We start from the raw sequence: 20,702 nt of genomic DNA, 5'->3' as shown, positions 1-20,702 counted from the left end.
CTTAAGATCTTTACAGCATCTGGCCTGGGCTGTCCAACCATGGAGATCCTGGGTTTCAGAAGCAGCTGAGTGTGGTGAAAGTGCCATTGAACTCATTCCTCTAGTTCACTGTACGGGAGAAAGCAACATCCCCCTTGCTTTCCTCTTCCTCCTTGTAGTGTTTTTTCCTAACTTTGGTGTTTCTTTGAACCATGTGACTTTTCTCCTGCTTCTTCCTCAATCTCTTTTCCCTCTTTGTACGACATTCCTACTCTGTGCCACCACCCCCAGGGCTCTCCATTAACACCCAAGTGTAGCTCTTCCTGGTGCAGGTGGAAGAGTTTACAGAAGTCACCACAGATCACAGCACTATTCCTGCAGAATTTTGCTTTTTCCCTCAAATTGTGTGTTCCATGTAAATGTAAACACACAGAGAATCTATCTATATTGTGAGTATATATGCACACACATGGACACACTGACACTCCCTCAACCTTTGCAGCTTTCCCTCAACCCTTCCCAGAGCTCAGCTGAAGTCCCTTGGCTGCTGTTGGACTCAAAGTGGCTCTCAAAGTGGCTCTTGGGGTCTCCCCAGGCCGTGCTGCCCCTCCAGCTGCTGCCGACTGAACTGTTCGTGGGGACTGAGCAGGTAATGACCTCATCCTCACCCTCTTCAGGCCGCGGCTTCCAGCAGAGATTGCATTTCACAGAACCACGGAACGGGTCAGGTTGGAAGGGCCACAGTGAGTCGTCTGGTCCAACCACCCTGCTCCAGCAGGGTCATCCCCGAACACATGGCGCAGGATTGCAATTCGGGGAGAGGGCACGTGAAAGAACGCAGGGGCTGAGTGAGTGTGTTAAAAGCCCGTCATCTTCATGAAAGAACAGCGGGCCGGCCCCGGGCCGGGCATCAACCTGTCCACAGCCTGCGGGAGCCTCGCAGCGAGGGCAGCTCGTTCACGGCCCTGCTGAGCGGAGCAGAGCGTGCGGGGCTGTCAGTGGGGGCCGGGGATTGCCGGTGATGCTTAAAATCGGCTCTTAAAAGAAAACCCCTAAGACTCAATTTGTGAGTTTCAGAAGGCAGCATTCCTCTTATTACGACGTCGGACGTACGAGAATATTTCTTCAAAAGCGCGCGTTCCCTTATAGATTTTACGGCCGCGTCGGTGCGGGGCCGGGGGCCGTCAGTGCGGGGCTGTCGGTGCGGGGCTGGGGGCTGCCGGTACGGGGCTGTCGGTGCAGGGTTGGGGTCTGTCGGTGCGGAGCTGGGGCCGTCGGTGCGGGGCGCTGCGGGGCGCGGCCCCTTTAAGGCCGCGGGTTCCCTGCGCCGCCCGCCCGGCGGAGTCACCGCCCGGGGAGCGGCGGCGTCACGTGGGGCCGCGGCGGCCTCGTGACCGGGCGCGAGCGCAGCACCGGGGCCGCCGCTCCCGCCCCGCGCTCCCCGCGCGCTCCCCGCGCGCTCCCCGCGCGCTCCCGCCCCCCCTCCGCGCGGGCCCCTCACGCCGCCGCCGCCGCCCCCCCCACCCCTGAGCTCCGGCGCCCCCGGGCGGGGCGGGGCGGGCGGCGCCGCTTCCTCTGCCGGGCACCCCCCCCTCCCGTCCGCGGGGAACGAGGCAGCGCCGCCGGCCCAGCATGGACAGCAAGCCGCTGCTGCAGGAGCGGCCGCCCGCCTACAGCCCCGCCGCGCCGCCGGGCGCGCCGGGATACGACTACGGGCACGGCAACTACGGCGCCATCCCAGCCCCGCAGCCCGGCTTCCAGCCGCCCCCGCCGTACCCCTACCCGGGCGCCGCGCCCGCCGCAGGTGGGTCAGAGGAGGAGGCGGGGGAGGGCGGACTCAGGGGGCTTGGGGGGTCCCCGGGGTGCTCGCCCTTCGCTGGGCCAGGGGCCGGCTCTGCAGAGCCCTCTATGCCCCCGGGGGTGCCCCGCGGGCTCTGGAGCAACGCCGGGGAACTCCCGAGCGGCTCCCCCGGCACAGCGGGGCGCGGGGGGTGTCTCGGCTCTCCCGCTTGAAGCCGGCGCACAGGGAGGCGGGTGCGCAGCGATCCAGGTGTTTCCCAGCGCCATCTCCCTCTTCCCTCCTTCCCTCAGTGACCCCGAGGTTTGTGTTTGTGTTCTCTCCCCAAAATACCGGTGGGGTTTGGGAGCATCGCTCACATTGCGCGGGTTTTCTGCCTCGGAACAATGGCAGGGGCACAGCCGCCCTAAGACTAAAACAGACCCCAAACTTGGAGTTTTCTCTGCGTGCACTTCGCTGTACTCTGGTTAAGGTTTGTTTTTTGTTCCTGGTACATTTCAGTAGTCTTGGAGGGACTTCAGCAGGTGAATAGATGCAGTACTTCTGTTAGCTGAACTAACACCTCTCAAAGAAAGAAGTAGCCTCTCAGGAAAGAGGAATGCTTCAAAAGTTATAAAAATTACATAGCAGACACAGACCCCAGTCATCAAGCATGGGTTGAAGCTTGAGGCCGTGGATTGATTTTCCTCCTAATAAGTTGGAGCTTATTTTCCTACAATACAGGTCTTACTGATTATTTTCAGCTTTAGTAGTGAGGTTGCAGGACTTTACAGATGTGTAACTTGATTCAAGAAAATCAGAACTGTGCCCCGCGAAAGAAGCTCAAAATGGTTCATACTTGGGCAAAGTGTACTTTGGCTGTGTTGATTACAGCGCATACATCTAACCATCCCTTTAAAAAGCTTTCTTTTTTTTAATTTAAAGTTTTTAATGTTAATGCAGTAGTTGAAGGCCTGTGTCTTCTAACTACGACTGTTAACATGACTCATTCTCTGCCTAACAACATGGGCTTTCTGAAAGTTGGGGGGGATTTTATTGTGCTATGCATCCTGCTTCCTCTCTACTTGCATCCTATCACTCCTACCTCACCAGCTACAAACTGAGCATTGAAATTTAAGCTCGAAACTAGAGGAAGATACATCGTTTCGACTCCTTGTCCTCTGGAGTGGGCCATACTTGATACATAATATTCAGAAGTGAAAGCTGTGGTCATTGTTTAAACTGCTTTTTCCTGGCACTCAACAGCATTGAAACAAATTCTTGAAGTTAATGATTAGCTGGGTGTCCCTTTGAGATGGTTAAATTGTGCTGGATACTTGGGTTTATGGAGTGGTTTTACTATTAAATGTGCCAGGTGTTCCAGCTCTAATTTTGATAGAGCTTAAAGTGCTCAAGCAAAACTACATTTCTGTTTATTGTTTTCCGCATTTTGTTGTCATACTTTTTAATTATCGTTGTTCTTTGTGCCTTACCTGTGGTGATTGAGGTTTTTTTTCTTATTTTAGGGTATACTGTTCCTCCACCGACATCACAGCCCAACTATTCGAGCACGTACACCATTATTCAACAGCCTGCTACCACCACTTCTGTGGTAGTAGTTGGTGGCTGTCCTGCCTGCAGGTAAAATGGCTCTTGAGTTGAGACATAAACTCAGTCTTGGGTTTTTATTTTTTGAGTTAGAGGTATCCACATGGTTCCTTGGTTTTCAATAGTTTTTCTTTCTCTGTGTGTGTGTACTACAATAGAGTTAATTGAAAAGCCACCAAGATTTAGCAGTGGAGTGCTTTGGTTTATGTAGTATGAGCTTGTCCTGATGGGCTTGTGACAACTGCTATAAATAATACAAGACACTTTATATAAAACCACGAGTCTGTTCTTTATGATGGAAGAAGATCTGTAAGCAGTACTTTAAATGAAAAGACACTTCAGGAGCAGATGTAAAGGGTCAGTTCATGGGGGAGAGGATGACAGGAAGTCCCTTCTGATGTGTTTATGCCTGGTGATGGTGAGTAACATGACTTTATTGTGCAACTTTCTGTCATCTTTGACCATCGTCAGTTCTGGTTTTCTGGCAGTCTTGTGGAAGAACTTGTGGTGTGCGGCCCCATTCCCAACCTCCAGACTGTGCAAAGCCAGGCAGGGTAATTGTCAGTATATGCTGAGAACATCAGTGTCTTAAGGCTTTGAAAGATCTCTAAGAGTCCTTTGATTGCAAAAGAACAGGGAGCTTCATAGACCTGACTAGAAGTGCTAAAAACCAGAAGTAGTGGTCAGCTGTTGTTTAGAGTTGCAGCAAGAGAACAACTTCCCTCTGGGAGATCACAGCCATAAAAAAAGGAAGAAGACACCCAGTTTCCACGCTAGTGCTGTAAGTCAGCAGTAGTCCCTTTCACTTCTCAGTTCTCTTCCCAGGATATTAGGTCATGGGTGAGGGCAGAGGGATTTCTGCTGGTGCAGCTCAGGCACTGCTGTGCCAGCTCTGACTCAAATGCAGACTCCCTCCCTCTGTTAAAGTGTATGGGAGTTACCCTTGGGGCATCTGGCAAAGAGGCATTTGGTGTCCTGCAGGTCTGAGCCTTTGCTTTCCTTTCCAAACGTGTAGGAAACAGAGCTGCCTGAATAGCTGAAGTGATCCCAGACTGCAGTGTGACGAGTGTGGTCGTATGGCACAGGCTGTCCCCCAGCTGTCTTTTGGTTCTGTTGGAGTTGGTGTTTGAGAGTCAGTCCTTCCCTTCAAAGGTGCATTCGAGTCGGAAGTATCTTGTGGTGCTGTGTAAGAACAGGTGCCTGCTGAAATGCCACTAGTTCAGGCTGAAAAACCTGTACCAGCCAGAGCTATTGATCTAGAAGGTGTGTGTTTTAAACAGTGAGGGAAAGTAAGTGCTGAGCTGTTCAGAGGATGTGGTAGATCCTGCCACCTGAGTGATAACATTAACATGCTGATGCTGTAGCTCAGCCAGAAGACAGGACAGATGTTGTGTGCTGCTTGGTAAGAGGCAGGCAGTGTGTTATACAGGTCTTGTGGCCCTGAACCCAGTACAGCTCAAAACATTTTACTGTCGAATGGGTCTTTGCAGTAACTTCAGATTGGTAGGCTCTTGCTGCTATTCTTTTTTTTTTTTTACCCCTGGAAGTTATCCTGGGATAGTCTAGGAGAGACTTTTGAAACAATCATTTGCAAATATAATATAGAACTTCAGACGAATTTGGGAAAATGAGCTATCTGAATTGTTTTCTTAAGTCATTAGACCTGCTCTGCTGGAAGTACCCATTGTGCACTCTGTCCTACAGCAAAATATGCTCTACAAAACCTAGTTTACTCTCGGATCCTCAGTTTTTGTTTTAGGCTGTGGAAAAAAAAAGTTGCGAGGAGAACTCTGACATACTGATTACTGTGAGGCACAATACTGCACTGCTTAAACCGTAGTACCTGGGAAATACTCTGGATCAGGGAATCCTGAGGACGAGTAGCTGTATCTCGTAGTGGTGTGTCATAGTCTCCTTTGCAGTATTACAGTGTTTGTTCCTACTTGCCTTTAGAACAAGATTCAAGCGTCAAGGTAGGAGGGAAAAATCTCAAATTGCTTATCTTTTGAGTCATTATGGAACTGGTAGTCTGGTACTTCAAGAGAAAGGACAGGGAGGTTGGGTGGGAAACATAATATTGGAAATATTCATGGGAACCTGAAGGGTCAGGATTCACGTTCTGAAAGGTTATCCTGGCTGCTTCTCTTAGAAAAAGCACTCTTAATCCTCTTTGACTTGTCAAGACCTTAAACACAGTTCTAGTTCATTTCCTTGCCCTGGAAACCTATTTTATGAAGAAAGAGTGTAGCTGCACATTGCATTGAAAAAGATAAAAAGCTGTTAATGGTACACAGAAAACATAATTAATAAACTGCCTGGTCAGTTGTCATGTTACTTTTAAGGCCATCAAGAGGATTTCTGCCATCAGAAATATAAAGCAGTCTTTTGCACTACAGCATGTATTAATGTTGCTAGTTGAAATAAGAACCATTTCCCACTTAAAATATATGATGTTGAGGAGAAATACACAGTTATTTGGGTTGGTGTCTGCTTTATTGCAACCATAAGTGATCTTGGGATTAGTAAGCTGGCTAGAGCACTGTTGATCTTTAGGCTTTATTTATGGTATTCAGTAATAAAAGGTACATAAAAAGGACAAAGTATCTCCAGAAGTAACTCCCAAGTCAGTAGTATGCCTGTGGTAATTGCATTCTTTCCCTTCTCTCTCAAGCTTTCTTGCCATCTAAGGGGTGACTCTTGTCTTGCAAGCTGTACCTCTTGCTTAGAGCTATTTTTTAGTCAGATCATGCTCATTCCTCATTGGTCAGTGTTGCTTTCTAATTACAGACCTCAGTATTAATGTGTGTTCCATCCTTCCTTACATTATTAGAATGTTTTGGGTGGTTGTAGTCCTGTTGTCTCAGCGTTCTACTCCCAACCCTGATGTACAGAGAATTAAACTGAGTTGCAGAATCTTGTCAGCTTTGTTCTTCTAGTTGATGTCTAAGTATCAGCCAGGTCCTGCTTTTAAACTATTTCATGTTCCCAAGTACAGATTGAGTCATTACAGACACACTGACTTTAGAGGTCCAGCTGTGTAATTAATTGTCTTTTTAGCTTGGAGAATGCAGCCTGGCTGCTTCTCTTGGGCTCACTTTCATTTTCTCTTTCTCCATCTTCCGTTGTTGGGTAGAACTAACTGCACGGGAATGTTTGCTTTCCTGTTACTTAGCAGAAGAAAGATCCCTTTAAAAATTGTGAAAACATTCTCTTGATCTGATGGTTGCAAAAGCCAGTTTCTTCAAAATCTAGGAGAGATCTTATGATGGGCTCCACTGGATTTTTATTTTCCTATTTAATAATATTCTGTTGCTTGGGAGAAAGGGTGAGGGAAAGGACATCACGCTGCTGCATTGTGGCAGCTTTCACTTCTGACAAACACAGAACATCTGCTGGAGAAGCCCTGTAGTGGGTCCCAAGTTCTAACACTGAAGCTTCCTCTAGGTCTGGAAGATGAGACAAGTTTGATTAAAACTGTATTTATTCTCACATCTCTTAAAGCGTTCTCCCTGCTACAGTTTTTGTGGGTTTGTTTTTTTTTTTTTGGTTTTTTTTGTGGTTTTTTTTTGTTTTTTTTTTTTTTTTTGTTTGTTTGTTTGTTTTTTAATTTGGGCTTTTTTTGCTTGACTTGACAAAGCAGTAAGTTGTCAGGTTTTGGTTGAAATTTTGTTTTCTTCAATTAAATGCATGTCTCCTGAGGGAATAGACTCTGGGAAAAATTGCACTTAGCTGATCAGGTTCTTCAAAGTTTAATTTTTTTGCTTTTACTTCCATTATTTCAGTCACAAATGCTGTATAGGGTTTGATAAGAGGCTGCTCAGGATACAGGTTTTCTGTAGTTATTCACAACTACAATATTTAAACTTTATGTAAATATTCTTAATATAATTTCATAACCTGTACTGGTTAAATATGAAAAGAATTAAAAAAAGAAAAGGTACCACAGGTAGGTGTGTGCTGTGCCAGGGTATCCATCCCTGCTCTGCTGTGGTTTGGAGGCTGGAGCAGTTGGGGTGGGAAATACAGCACTGGCTCACACACGTGATTGTGAAGGACAGAGCCTTGATCCCGCAGAGCTGTTTGGAATTTCTGCCTAGGAGAGCTCTCACTTCCCCCCAGCCTGACAGCAGCTGCTTAGCAGGAGGTTTCTCCCTAAGCCCTGTGGAGAGGAGGGGTGAGCCTGTACCAGGGTCCCAGATGAGGACACCATAGCTCTGGCTGCTTCTGAGGAATTTTGTTCTACTGATGTGACCCAATTTGTGGACAATAATCAAAACGCACTTTTTTTGTGAGACTTTGTGATTAATAAGACACAGCAGGAATATATTCCCTAATGGGACTGTATAAAAATGATAGTGTGGTCCCTATTGCCCAGCCTGTCAGTGGGCCTGAGTTACAGCATGTATTTTTTTTATTAATGTCACCATTTGTGTTGGAGAATACTTGCCTGTATTGTGATAATTAGGATTTCTTTGTAGCAATGAGTTGTTCTGGGAGAGAGTAGGAAACTGGCCCTGTTTGTTGGTGACCAGAGGTGGTAGTGATGTGGCTGTGCATGCAGACTAGGGAGGAAAAGCCACACCAGGGCTCAGTCGAGCTCATCCTGAGAGACCTCCACTGTGAGGGAACTCTAACTGCTGTGCTGAGCCTTGTTTGTGAGGCTGGACACTGGTGTGAAGCCATGAGGCTTTTCTCCTAATTAGTGTGTTCTCAGAACTGGAATTAAAGCAGTGGTGCTCCTGCATTAGAGAAGGCTGGTGATTTGGAGGCATTTCAAGGAAGACAACAGTTAGACACAGGCTGTTCCCAGTGCCAGAACTGCTCTGGCTCTGCAGCCAGCCCTCTGTATGGGAAATGGGCCTAAAACTTAAGGAAATTCAGATAAATCTGCAAATGCTGTTGTGTCTCTTACTTGAAGGTGACTTTTAAGGATAATAGCATTTACATGTATGTACAGCTTGTGTTGAGGAGGGCAAACCATGTCTGTGTAGAGATTTGGGGTCCTTTCTGTGAATATGGATCAACAACCATTCAAGATGCCATCAGGCTGAGGCTGGAGGAGCTGACACCTCTCTTCTTTTAATGGAAATTAAAACTGTGAAGTATTGCTTACTCAGTAGTTGCACATATAATTGTCAATTCTTTTTCTTCTGTTGCTTGCAGGTGAGATTTAAGCCTATTTAACCTAGCTGCTGCTGTTGCATTGGCCAGGAGATTATAAAGAAAAGCTATCTGGTTTTGTTTGCATGTTCACAATTAAAGGTTTAGTGTGTAGCTTCCAAAGTCTCTGGTCTGATGTTCCTATTGAAATCTAAAGTTTGAAACTCAACCAACCTTAGTGGGAGGAGATGGGATACTGATTTGAAAATTCCAAGTGTAATCCACTGTGATGTAGTGATAAGTCTAAAAATGCTTGTGTTAAATCATACCAATGCTGTGTTCACAGATCTCATTATTGACCCTCTGATCCTGAGCATTTGACTTAAGATTTTAATGTTTTAAGACTTAATTTGAAAAAGAGAGTTGTCTGAAAACCAATTTGGTTTTAAATACTTGTCAGTGGGAATAATTGACCTTACTGTATGGAGTTGGCTGCTGCAGTTATAGCTTAAATGCAAGATACTGCTTGCAGTATAAATAAACCTTTCCACTTTATTTTTAGAGAGGGAGTGGTGCAGTTATAATCAGCTTTTATGTGGTTTATGCTGTAGAAGAAAATTTATATTTGGTTACATTAGTGAATCTACAGTTTGAATATGGAGTCTCTAATCACTCTGTAGCTCAGGTAAAAACTAAAATATTCATAGTTTCCCTGATAAAAAGTATTTTTTTCTCCTTTTAAATTTAGTAACTGGCTAAGCAGTGATTGGGTAAGTGTTCATCTAAAATTAGGTAGTGACACAAATCAACAGAAGCCAAGAAGAGTTTGTGTAGCTAATGCTGCAGTAGTAATGTCTCTGTTGTAGATGTGACAGGAACTGGCTCTGAAACAAGTATGTTGTGGGGGTCATGCAAGTACAGCTCTGATCAGCTTCCCAGTGAGTGTCCCTTGGAGCTGCCTTGGTGTGATCCTGGGCTGGGCTACCCCTGCTCTCGCTCCAGTGCTGACCCAGCAGTGCTGCCTATGCTTTGCTTTGTCCCTCCCTGGGCCTTTTCCCTGGATCTGGTGTTGAAGATGGGTGGCAATTTTTTTTATTTTTACTTGGCATTTTGCTTGACCACAAAACGCTTCTGAATAACTCTGTTTAGGGGGAAGGGAGTTTAAAATAAATTCTATTTTAAGTGTCAGGGGCATGTGCTGACCAATGGACTTGGGCCTTGCAAGCTGATTAAGAGGGTTCATTGGAATGGGTTAGGTCATGGTCATGGCTGCTCAGGGCTGACCAGAAGTACCCTGATTGATCCCCCTCTAGTGTTTAATTAGTGTGTTTATTCCGTAGGGTCACATCAATTGGCTGCTTATACCCTTAACTAGACACACTGGCTTACTTGTAACAAATGTAGGCTTCAGGGCAGGAACTGAATATGGAATTAAGAGACAAGGAAAAGATTTCAGAACAGTAGCAAACAATGCCTGCAGGAGGGGAATGCTCAATGTGTGTGAGAGGAAAAAATGGCATTGGTGTGACAGCAAAGCAAGGCAGGAAATACAACAGCTGTAACGTGCTGTGTCCTGCACTTAGTGAGCATTTCCAAAGGAGTGTTATTTGTGATGGCACTGAAATGCCTGGAAAAGGGGCTTTGCCTTTCTTGGATAGAGCTGTGTAGTAGGGAAAGCTGCTGAACCTTGAATTACTCAGAAGCATCCAGAGTGTGTCTGAGCCTCTGTACATATGTTGTGCTACTGGGTTAACCTGTGGGCGTTGGAAAAGGAGAGGCCTCACCTCCTAAGCTTCTGCTGCTGGTTTTTGTTTGGTCTGAGGGTGCTCAGCATTTTGTGCGTTTCCACAAGGACAAATGGCCAAATTCAGCTGCTGCATCCAGGCTGGACAGTTCTGGCTGAACGCTACAGGATCTTTTTTGCCCTGGCTCTCTCAACAGTCCTGAATCCCTCTGCATTCCAGCCCTAGCACCAGAGCCTTCCCAGGAGATGGCACTTCCAGTAGCACGTCTTTTCCCCAGCGAATGAAGGCGATGGTATGAGAGCCTTGTTTGCTGACTCCATTCTTTAATTGCAGTCTAATTTTGAGGGTCACTTGCAATGTAATTTTACAATTTAACTGTCCAGATACAGCCTAGGTAAAGAGGTTGTACAGCAAAGGAACTTTGCTAAAGCTTTCCTGTGAGCCTTAAGCTGTGCTACATAATCCCCATCATACCTAGTGATGTGCTCAGGTAGGCAGCTAGTGGGAAATCTCTGGAAGGTTTAATGTGAGGCTCTTCAGCTCTGCTTTAAAAGTCAGTCTAATAAAAGCATCTCCCCTTGGGTTAGTGTGCTCTGAACTTGACCTAGCAAGCAGATTTTGATGTGTCCTGGCACTGGTTAATGATATAATGACTGATTTGGGATTAGGAGTTGAGAGTTGGGTAGCAAGGTTAAGTTGATGGGAGCTACATTTTTTTTTCTTTCCTTTTGACTCTTATTAATCCACATTCTTTTTTTTTTTTTTTAATTAGGACGAAAGCTGTATACAGTGATCTGGATGAAGCATTAATATTCCATATTATGTGGGAAAAGTTTACTATGATGTTTGCCTGTTTTCTAGTAGTGACAGTGCGTGCTGTTCTGTTCCTAATTTTTCAGTAACTCCTTCCATGTTTCTTTCCCCAGCAGTTCTGTCCCTTCTGACTGGTTTCCCCACTGGTATTTCACTTTGGGGAATGCTCTGTGGTGAGAGGCAGGGAAGCAGGCACTGCTTCAATGGGCTGATGGGAATCCTGGGCTGAAGTTCTTGGTAGCAGAACACCAGGCCCAGCCTACAAAAGAAATATGGACCAAGCTGTGCAAATCCAGTGCCTGTGTTTTGTGAGTGCTGTTTGCTGAGGTGATGCAGGGCAAGTGCTGTGAGTCACTGACTCACACACACGCTGAGCCAAGGGGGAGTTTTGGCTTCCCAGCAAACTGGCCTGGGCTCCTCCATGTCCTCTGGGCAGCACTTTGCGCAGAGGCAGAGATGTGTTGTGTGCTGGGGGGACGTGGTGCCCTTCTCTCTGACCCTCACAGGCCCACTGCTCACGGAGCCAGCAGAGGTGTAAGGGCTGGTTGGTGACAAAGGGCCTACCCCATAGCTGGAGCTCTGGGACTGCCTGACTTGCAGGGAACAGAAGTGATGTTATGCTGAGTTTGTGGGAATAGCCACAATGACCAGCACAGACTGCACCACTGAGCTGTGGGACACCTGTGCACCAAGACTGGAGTCCATGTGGTGATTTGAGCATTAATCTAAATTTTTTAACTTGTTGTCTTAAAGGAGTGTTGTCTGAGGACATGAAAAGATAAAGCTACTGCTGGGATCAACGGTACCTGACAGTTCCTTTATACCAGATGCAGAGTTGACTCTTATCACAAGAATTCTGCGAACAGAAATAAAGTGCGTTAAAATGAGGGAAAGCTTAAGCTGAACATGAAGTTGCATAAGCAGCAGAACATCAAGAGCACTTTGAGAAGCCTTTGGCTTCTGCTGATGGTTGAGGGGAAGGTGAATGTTTCTGAAGTTTAATCAAGTTGCAGTGTTTCAACCAGTTGCTGTAAGGAAATGGTCTCTGAGCCCGTGTCTTCCTTCCTTCGCTCTATTTACACGTCCAATGGGTTGTCCGTGACTTCTCGGAGGGAAACAGCAGCTTGTTGGCCTTGGCACTTTGCTCATGGCCTGTACTTCAGGGTCACTCAGCTGTTTGTGTTGACTTTTCACTGTACCAGGGAATCTAAGAGGATACATCTTGTTGGAGTGTTTTGCTAAACTGCAAATTTTTTCTGTTTAGCAAAACTGCACAAATTTCTGAAGTCTGAATACTCTGGTTTTACTGTTTGTCTTCATTTTGGGGGATACTCAGATACAGCACTTCAGTTTCAGTCCCTGACTCCTTTCTAAATTTCTGCTGTTGATGCAACAGAATTTCTCATGTAAGTGGTCGTGGAGCTGGGACTCAGCTGAAGGCAGGTGACATCAGTAGTTGGTTTTCCTACAGTTCTAAAGGGACATCAGTTTTTGGAAGTAGAAACAAGGAACAAACCCCAAACTTTGTACTTTATCTTGCTCTGTAAAATGGTGTGGTTCTCAGTGACTGCCAAATCACAAAGTGGTAACTGGGGGCCAAACTTGGTGTTTGTCCTTGACTGAGTCTGTTTTCCCTTTTTGCAGGGTTGGCGTGTTGGAGGACACCTTCACCTGTCTTGGTGTTTTGTGTGCCATTGTATTCTTTCCAATTGGGATTCTGTTCTGCCTTGCACTGAGGCAGAGAAGATGCCCTAATTGTGGGGCAGCTTTTGGCTGAGGGGATGAACGTGGCCGGGCTTACGGAAGCTACAACTGTTAGCGTACTCTTTCTAATGTAAATGTCATGTACAATCATGTTATTTGCTTCAGACCTGTTTTGTAAAGTGTGAAGAAATTTAGTCTCTTGCATGTAATTTAAACTTAATCTTTTATGAGCATGTGCATTGCAAAACATGAAAACCTGACTTGTTTTCCATGTTTAGTGGCACCTGTTGAAAACTAAATAAAACTGCTTTTCCTTTTGCAATCCTCAACTTGTGGCTGGATTATTAAGTATGTGACTGATGTGTCTGATAACACATAGTCTGCAAGCAGAGTTAGTAATCCTAGCTACAACGAAGGACAAATATTTGCCAGAATCTTTATGCTGATGATAAACCATGGTTTAAGGCTGTACTTGTTTAGGACATCAGATATTTGAAGGAAGTTTTGCAACTGTACTACCACTAGACTAACAGCTCCTCTCTGAAGGCACAGGTAATAACACAGTCAGAGCCCTGCTTTAATTAGTGAAAGTTTTGCCTCATGCAGATGTGTTGGTTCACAGACAGCAGAACCTTCTGTCTGCAGCAGGGCCCTCCTCTCTAGAAAGAGGCCGGGGCACTGCCAACCATGAGCTGCCCTCAGTAAAAGTTTTTACGTGTTAGATATTTAATTCTGATACTGAATTATTGAAAGCTCATACAGTCTAGATTGACTTGCCTCTAATATGCTTTAGAAAATGGGCTCAGGTGTAAGTTACCCTTCTGAAAAGCCGGTGTTACAAACTGGGATGGTGGATATTTATGCAGGGCTCTCGCGGTGTCCTCGGCCTTGAACTTGAAAGGCAGCGTGAGAGGAGCCAGCACAAGCTCATATACTATTTTTTGATATTAAGTAACTGAAAGGCATTTCACATGACTTGAATTGACTGTTTATAGTAGTAGAAGTAAGCACCACAAAACGAATGATCCAGGGGATGCTGCAGGAAGCATGTACATATGTAAAACAGAGTGATTTGGAGTAAGGATTAATCACTGGCAGCAGTCACAATACAGACTTCATAGCAGTGGGAAGTATCCCCTGAGTTGTGCAGGGATGAAGCACCTGCTGCTGGTGCAGAGTTAGTTTCTAGCATTCTAAGCTAATTTCTGAGGTGATTGTTACTGTAGGAAAAGGCTTTTGGACAAACTGGCTCTGCTGGAGTTACCACACCTGAGTCTGAGGTAACAAACTGCTCAGCTCTGCTTGTGGCTGAAGTTAAAAGCTCAATTCCACTTAGCTACTGCACTGTGCCAGCATTCAGGCCTTTCTTTGCTCGGCTCCCTAACCAAAACTTTTCCAACTTAAGCTGTTTCTCTTTTGGGAAGGCTGCAGTAATGGAGGAACTTCAAAGGCAGCTTTTTATATTGGCACTTGAGAAAAAATTGTGGCACTGCTTTATTTTGACTTTTTATCAGACTAAAGTTTGACAACACGTTTTAAAGACAAAACTATCATTGAAGAATGTGTTAACAGTACAACATTAGACTGAAAATGGGGTTCTGTTAACACTTGAAAATTTGTATGTGAACATCAAGCAAAGCTTTACAAGTCGTCTATTCTTAAAGGATAAATATTTATTTATAACCTAAGGTATCTTTCTTACACAAAATAATGTATAATCATTTATACAGGTGATTCTCTATTCTGGAATAAGGCAGTTGTTACATTGTTCTGTTTGAAAAAAAAAAATAAAATCACTGTTATCTTCTTTAGTAGGTGGCATATGCAGGCTTATATTCTAGAACTTACCATTGCAGCTTCCAAATAATGAATGCCAAAGATTCAGATCTGTGAGCTATTACTTACACTGATTCACTAGAACATCCAAACTATCTCCAGCATTTTCACAAATCCTACTACAAAAAAAGGCATACTGTAAAATCAGCCCAGGTGCTCAAACACTAGCCCAAAGCAATTACCTCATTAGAAAGCAAAGGTTTTAACAAAACATCAGAGCTCCATTCCAGTATGCCAATATTGTACAGTAATTACATTTAAATAATTTTTTTAGAAGTTGAGATAGTAATTGTCATTACTGAACTGGTGTGTTGGTAAGGAAGAAGGTCGTGTGTCTGGGCCGTGTGTTCACCGGATAATCGGTGCTGATCTGTCGTTTGTTACTGTTGGTCTGAGCTTCACCGTTGCAAAGGGATTTTCTCCACTGAAAAGAAATGCATAAAGTTACTCATAGGCTTGCTGCAATCCAACCCCAAATTTAAATAATTCACCTTCTTCATAGAAGTTGTCTTCAAACAGTAAGTTTTGGTTTGAGATTAAAGGATTCTGTGCAACTCTTAGTTTAACTTGAATGAGTAAAACAAGGTTACATGTGTGGATTCACTTTGCAGTGATTCAAAATTTGGGAAGTTAATGCCCAGTTAGATCTGGACTTTTTTAAACAACTCCCACTCTTCAAAGATTTTTTTACTTTTAAACCTTAAAAGACAGTTAAGGAAGGTTGAGTCCTGCTCCCTGTCAAACTACTGGAGACCCACATTTTTCTGAGAAGGTCCTGTTCATCATACTTCACTTGAGGCCAACTCTTGGGAAAAGTGCAACAAATTTTATCCATAATGTTTTACCAGTGCCTGGGGAAGGTCCCAGAGAAATTAATGATAAACATCATTATTTTCCCTTACAAGAGATAAAATAATATAAGCTAATATAAAAATCAACACAAATAAATCAGTTTAAAAGTGTGAAAAATATACCTTAGAAAAGGTGGTTTTGTAATGCCATTCATGTTGGGTTTCTGTAAAAGAAAAAGATATTTACATAAGTTTATAAAGATATGCTACAGGTGCCCAAATCCTGCTAAGGAAAAGAGACCCTGTCATTCAAGTAGGCTAAAATATTTAGCCATTTAGAACAATTATTATGTGGTTCAGCTGAACTGAACAGGTTTCTCTCAGAACATCAAAGTTAGAAGGTTACAATGGTGCTGTGAAGTAAAGGTAACCCAAGAGGTGGCAGTGTGGCTCTGTCCCAGGCTGCTCCAGGATGCAGCATTTCGGGTGGGACAAAATGGAAAACTGTTGCCTTTGGCAAACCAGTTGTGCTATGGAGGAGTTTTGGCAAACAGCTAATTCCTACTTTCCCCCCCTCTCTTGCTTAATGATGTATTTTAAACTGGAAACTAATTACTTCTAATCAGTGTCAGATAAAGCTCAAAGTGAAAATTGGAATATACATTTTTGCACGTAGAAGCAGGAATATGCAGTCACCTTTTATGGAGCAACTTGACTTGTACCAATAATTTAGCCTGTATGGCCATTTTGGTTTTAATATTTTAAATTTCAGTGCTGAACCAAGGCCTAACAGCCTTTCCTTTCCAGGCACACTGGGTTGTACCAGCAGTTCCCAGTTACCATATTCGTGATACCACAATGCAGGTGAAGAAATCTCTATTTATTCAGGACCTCATTCAGCAGGGTTCTTAACTCACACTTGACTTGTAATTTCAATAAAACTGGTCATGTACATCAGTTGTAAATAGACTTAGACCGTGATTTAGGTCTAATTAGCCCTTAAAATTAATTAAAATGAACAAATGCCTGAATTACATCTTACTGAACACCAACCCTCATGAAAACTTTGTCAACTACTAAGTCTTTTTTTGTTAGTTGATCTAGTTCTGCATAGTACTGTCCTCTGCAGCACAGCACGAACAATGTAACTGGCTAGAACCATTCCTCATCTTCTTGAAATCCTGAGCTATTTTTTCTGTGCAGTCTGAAACAAAAATAAGATGCCTTGAATCATTTCCTGCTTCTGCACGGAAGGCACAGTGAGCAGACTGTTTTACACAGTATGTAAATCCTGTGTGAGTCTCCAAGCCAGCCTGGTACAATGTTGGGCTTATTTCCAAAGCCTTGTGAGGGAGTGGGGGTTTGAGACTTGCACGGAAGCAGGAAAGACAAGGAAGCTCTGCAACTTCCCAAAAGAATGAACATAAATAGTGACTTAGGAGCAAAAGACTTGGGTGCAAGTGCAGCAACTCCCCTCTACAGCTCTCGTGTTTTGTAAGGTAACAAGTAAGGTGGGGTCACAGTAAAAAGTTATGGGGTGTCTCAACAAAAGTGGTCATTATTTTATGCTCCAGAATCCCTAATTTATTTTAATCTTGCTTTCCATGTGGAAATTTACATTATCAAAAAAGATGTGTCTGTTTTCCACTCTTAGGAGTTAGCAGCTTCCATTATTTTATATATATTAGGGGTTTTTTTCCCTTCAGAATGATCTCTGCTTCAAGAGGCTTTTTGAAGAAAGTCTCAAAAACATTGCCCTTAGATACAGATCATCAAAATACTTAAATGAGCAGCAAGAAAAAACCTAGTAATTGTGTAATTTGATTAGATTAATTTTGAGTCAGTTTGAATGCTGACTTAATAGCAGAAATAATAGCATTGTGTAGCAGTATTTGTTCATAAAAAATGTATCTCCACTCAGCTGCATCTCTACTGAATAGACAGGAGTTAGCACAGGTCTCCCTCAGTGACAGCTGCAAACCCACCACCAACTTTTGTGGGGTTCCTGAATACAGAGTTCCCTGTGCCCCATAGCTCCAAAATCACTGAAGATGATGGATTTGTACTACTTTCTGTGAGAATTTCTTTTCATGTTTAACAGATTCCGTTGCTGAGAAGCTTTGCTATGCAGAATGTCTCTTACTACTGTCAGTCAATGTCCCTGAACAATTCTCCCTTCCTGTCAGGATGGATGGGTTGAAATGCCCAAACTCCTGATACTCCTGAGCACAGCTGTGTCACAGGGCTGAAGTGGAGCACAAGGTAGAGGATTTCAGGGCCTCATTTAAGAGCAAGTGAAGAGGGGTAAGCAGGGTGGAACATTTGGGTTCCCAGCACGGATCACTCACCGGCCCTGCCGGCTCCGCTCTGTCCGTCGGTGTTTTAGGAGCAGGACCTTTGGCAGACTCCGCCTGTGAAGCCCCCAGGTAGTCTGGTGGTGGGAGGACAACTTCACCTTTCTCCACAAGATTCACAGAACTAACACTTCGGATTGGTGCAGGGCTGCAAGACAGAACCCAACAAATGCTCAGTTCCTACAATACATCTCTCGCTTATCCCTAGCACCAGGAGAGCACAAAAGGGCATGAGCTGGAAGTGAGTAATGGTGTAAAATGCCCCTGAAGTCAGTGGGACTCTGAATTACAGCTGTTCCAAAGCTCGTTCTTGGGTCTTTGTGTAACCATTAAAAGACATTCATGTAATCAAGCCCTCCTACTGCAGATTGTTAGAGGTGTTACTGAACCTCAAAGAACATAAGCACAGAAATAACATTTCTAATAAATGTTTGGGCATTTCTGCAAGTGCCACCCAAAATGTTACCTTGGCACAGGGGCAAAGGCTTTGTCTTCTAATTCTTCTAGTGGTCTCGTGTACGACGATGGAAACCATCCTTTTCTGTAATGAGAAAGGTTTTTTATATTATATACATTGGAAAGATCTTTCAAAAGACAACTTGGACTAAACCATAGACTGAACAAACTGAGATTTAATTTCTGAAGACTCGATTTCGGATGATGCCAAATTAGTGTGCAAAACTTCCCTAAAGTAAGTGCATTGATTTTCCTTACAGAAAGCCTCCAAATCCCCCAGACAGCCAACAAAAAAGGTAGAAAACCACTTCCCATCTGCTAACAAAATCTGATGAAACTCGCTTTTCCTTCATGTTCCAGGTGGATAATATATTGATTATCTTACGCTCTGTTTGTGTCATGCTCCCCATAGAGCCAGCCATCCTTTTCCTCAGCTACCAGCAGTGTGATGATATCCCCCTGGGAAAAGCTGAGCAATGTCTTGTTGCTTCCAGCAGTATGTGGGAAGATTGTCTTCACTTTTTGCCTTTTCATTATATTTAGTCCCGTGGCAACAGAAGTTGAACGTGATAAACTGGCATCATCTGAATTCTCTGTCAAAAAAAAGGAACAAGAAGAAAAAAAAGAAATTAAAAGAAAAAATTAACCACACTAACAAAATTAAATGCAATTAGTAGTCTGACAGGAAAAAAACCAAAGGAATAATCAAGTGCAAATCAAGTTCTGAGACTTTGTACTTTCTACTTAGACACTTCTCAGTTACCTGCCAATGTTTCTTATCACCATGAAGTTCTTAACAGCACATGCATTTATATACACACACTCAGCATAATAAAGTTGAACCATCAGGCATAAAAAGTTCTGTAAGTTTTAACTGGCTACATTTTTCCCCTTTTGGCATGAAAAGTGCTAAACAATCACTGTTGTAAAAGAAAGGCCTTTGAAAATTTTCCATTATAAAAAGTAACTGTCTATAAAATTCAAGATTTCACTTTCAAATGTGCCTCACACTCAGCTTCAGCATCAAGGAGAGTTGCAGATACTTGGCACCCAGCAGATATTTAAACTAGATGTTTACTGAAGACAAAATAAAGGAGAGCTCAAAACTGTGCTATTTGGTTAGTACAATATATTGTAAATGCATTTTCAGGGAAGAAATGCTGGAATTGCTATTATCACATTTAGGAGTTCTTCATTTCTTATGCTGTGAGCTAGGCTTAGTTCTTTCCCTTCCCTATGTCAGAGATAGTAAAAAAATAAATATATTAGAAACTTGGAAAATAAATCTTAATAGGATTTTACATTTCAGGAAAGGAACAGAAGACTGTGCTCATTTTGTCCCTTGTGCAGTCCTCCCTTACTGCTAAGTGCCCTTAAAGGAACCCACAGTGGGACTGGCAGAGTGTTTATGTTGTTTTGTGCAGTGAAACAATCCCTCGGATGTATCCTGTTCAAAACTGCCGAGTGCCTTCTGCTGATAACACTGGAATTCATAAGAGCAGTTAAGTTGAGTTAATCAGTGACACACAGAAAGTGATTAAAATAGAATCTACCTACCTTGACCTGCATTTTACTGCAAACAATTCTCTTATAACACATCTCTCTGCTGTTATAAGAGGATCATAAATGCTTTGTAAAGACCGTTTCCTACTCCTCTACACATCCTGGAATTCACCTCATTGTAGCAGTGGAGAAGCCCTGAGGTAATTTTTAACGCTACTGCATGTCATTCACACTTACCCAGTTTGCAACAAAGGGACACTCACCTGCTGAATGATTTAGTTTCTCAGAAGGTGCTTTGGGAGCTGTGGCAGGATTGTTGAACATATCAACGAGTGGGCTCGTGTAGGCCCTGCCTGTGGGAGCTGGGGGCACGGTGGATGCATTTTCGTGATGAGGATAAAAATCATTTCCAATCTAAAGTCACAAAAACAAGAACATCAAAACACTGAGGAGACACAGCCATCACTTATTTGCAAGATTGAATTCTAGAGAGCAATGCTTAAATACTCCCAAATGATATATATTGAGACATGACATAAAGCCCACATGTTCCTATGGAATTGCTGATAGGTTTGTAAGAGGCTTCTGTCCCTTGATAAACACTTGTTAGTGGGAAGGCTATGATAACCTTTTTTTTCCCCCACAAATAGCATGATGATCTCCAGATTTTTCTTTTCTAGAAGTTCACTGTAATCATTTAGAAATTCAGCAACTAATGGTGACAGAACATACAAACAGAAATGAGAAATTCAACCTGTATCTAATAAGATAATAAGAATCAGGAAGGCAAGAAGGAAAGAAAATAGAAAATAACGTTTTGTTTAAGTCTATTTTGAGCTACTGAGTGTATAATTACTATTACTTACAGACAAGAATGTTGAAAATGGAATGGTTAGAACAAAAGTAGTCCTGAGGCTGGGCTTCTCCCTGCTGTACTGTGCATTTTTCCTGTAGCAGAGCTTCAGCTTAAGGATTTTGGTTCCATACCCAACCCAAGTATATTCCCACTGAGATGCATTATAGACTCCATCCCAAA

General features: G+C 43.6%; 2 protein-coding genes across 2 annotated transcripts in view; one reads left to right on the top strand and one right to left on the bottom strand.

Annotated features, from left to right (window-relative positions):
• Window positions 1-1,465: 1,465 nt before the first annotated feature.
• BRI3 (brain protein I3) lies at window positions 1,466-13,055 on the top strand. Its single transcript, XM_027726189.2, has 3 exons — window positions 1,466-1,783; window positions 3,283-3,397; window positions 12,667-13,055. The coding sequence occupies exons 1-3, from the start codon at window positions 1,612-1,614 to the stop codon at window positions 12,797-12,799; spliced, it is 420 nt and encodes a 139-aa protein (XP_027581990.1). The 5' UTR covers window positions 1,466-1,611; the 3' UTR covers window positions 12,800-13,055.
• Window positions 13,056-14,379: 1,324 nt separating this feature from the next.
• Window positions 14,380-20,702, bottom strand: part of BAIAP2L1 (BAR/IMD domain containing adaptor protein 2 like 1) — a 34,964-nt gene continuing 28,641 nt past the window's right edge. The window contains exons 9-14 of the mRNA XM_027726188.2: window positions 19,930-20,080; window positions 18,549-18,756; window positions 18,174-18,248; window positions 17,702-17,855; window positions 15,537-15,577; window positions 14,380-14,986 (exon numbers count right to left, since the gene is read on the bottom strand). Of these exons, the coding sequence (XP_027581989.1) occupies window positions 14,911-14,986; window positions 15,537-15,577; window positions 17,702-17,855; window positions 18,174-18,248; window positions 18,549-18,756; window positions 19,930-20,080 (705 nt within the window). The 3' untranslated portion in view covers window positions 14,380-14,910. The remainder of the gene's footprint in view (window positions 14,987-15,536; window positions 15,578-17,701; window positions 17,856-18,173; window positions 18,249-18,548; window positions 18,757-19,929; window positions 20,081-20,702) is intronic.

This window comes from Pipra filicauda, unplaced genomic scaffold, assembly GCF_003945595.2.
Source record: "Pipra filicauda isolate LSUMZ 115617 unplaced genomic scaffold, ASM394559v2 scaffold129_size2064235_pilon, whole genome shotgun sequence".
NCBI classification, from domain to species: domain Eukaryota; kingdom Metazoa; phylum Chordata; class Aves; order Passeriformes; family Pipridae; genus Pipra; species Pipra filicauda.
Note: the sequence above shows the minus strand (reverse complement) of the source record. Positions and strands in the feature narration are given on the sequence as shown.

Coding starts and splice junctions, on each gene's coding strand:
- BRI3 (XM_027726189.2), top strand. CDS start 1,612: ATGGACAGCAAGCCGCTGCTGCAGGAGCGGCCGCCCGCCTACAGCCCC. Junction 1,784..3,282: donor GGGCGCCGCGCCCGCCGCAG/GTGGGTCAGAGG, acceptor TTCTTATTTTAG/GGTATACTGTTCCTCCACCG. Junction 3,398..12,666: donor GGTGGCTGTCCTGCCTGCAG/GTAAAATGGCTC, acceptor CCCTTTTTGCAG/GGTTGGCGTGTTGGAGGACA.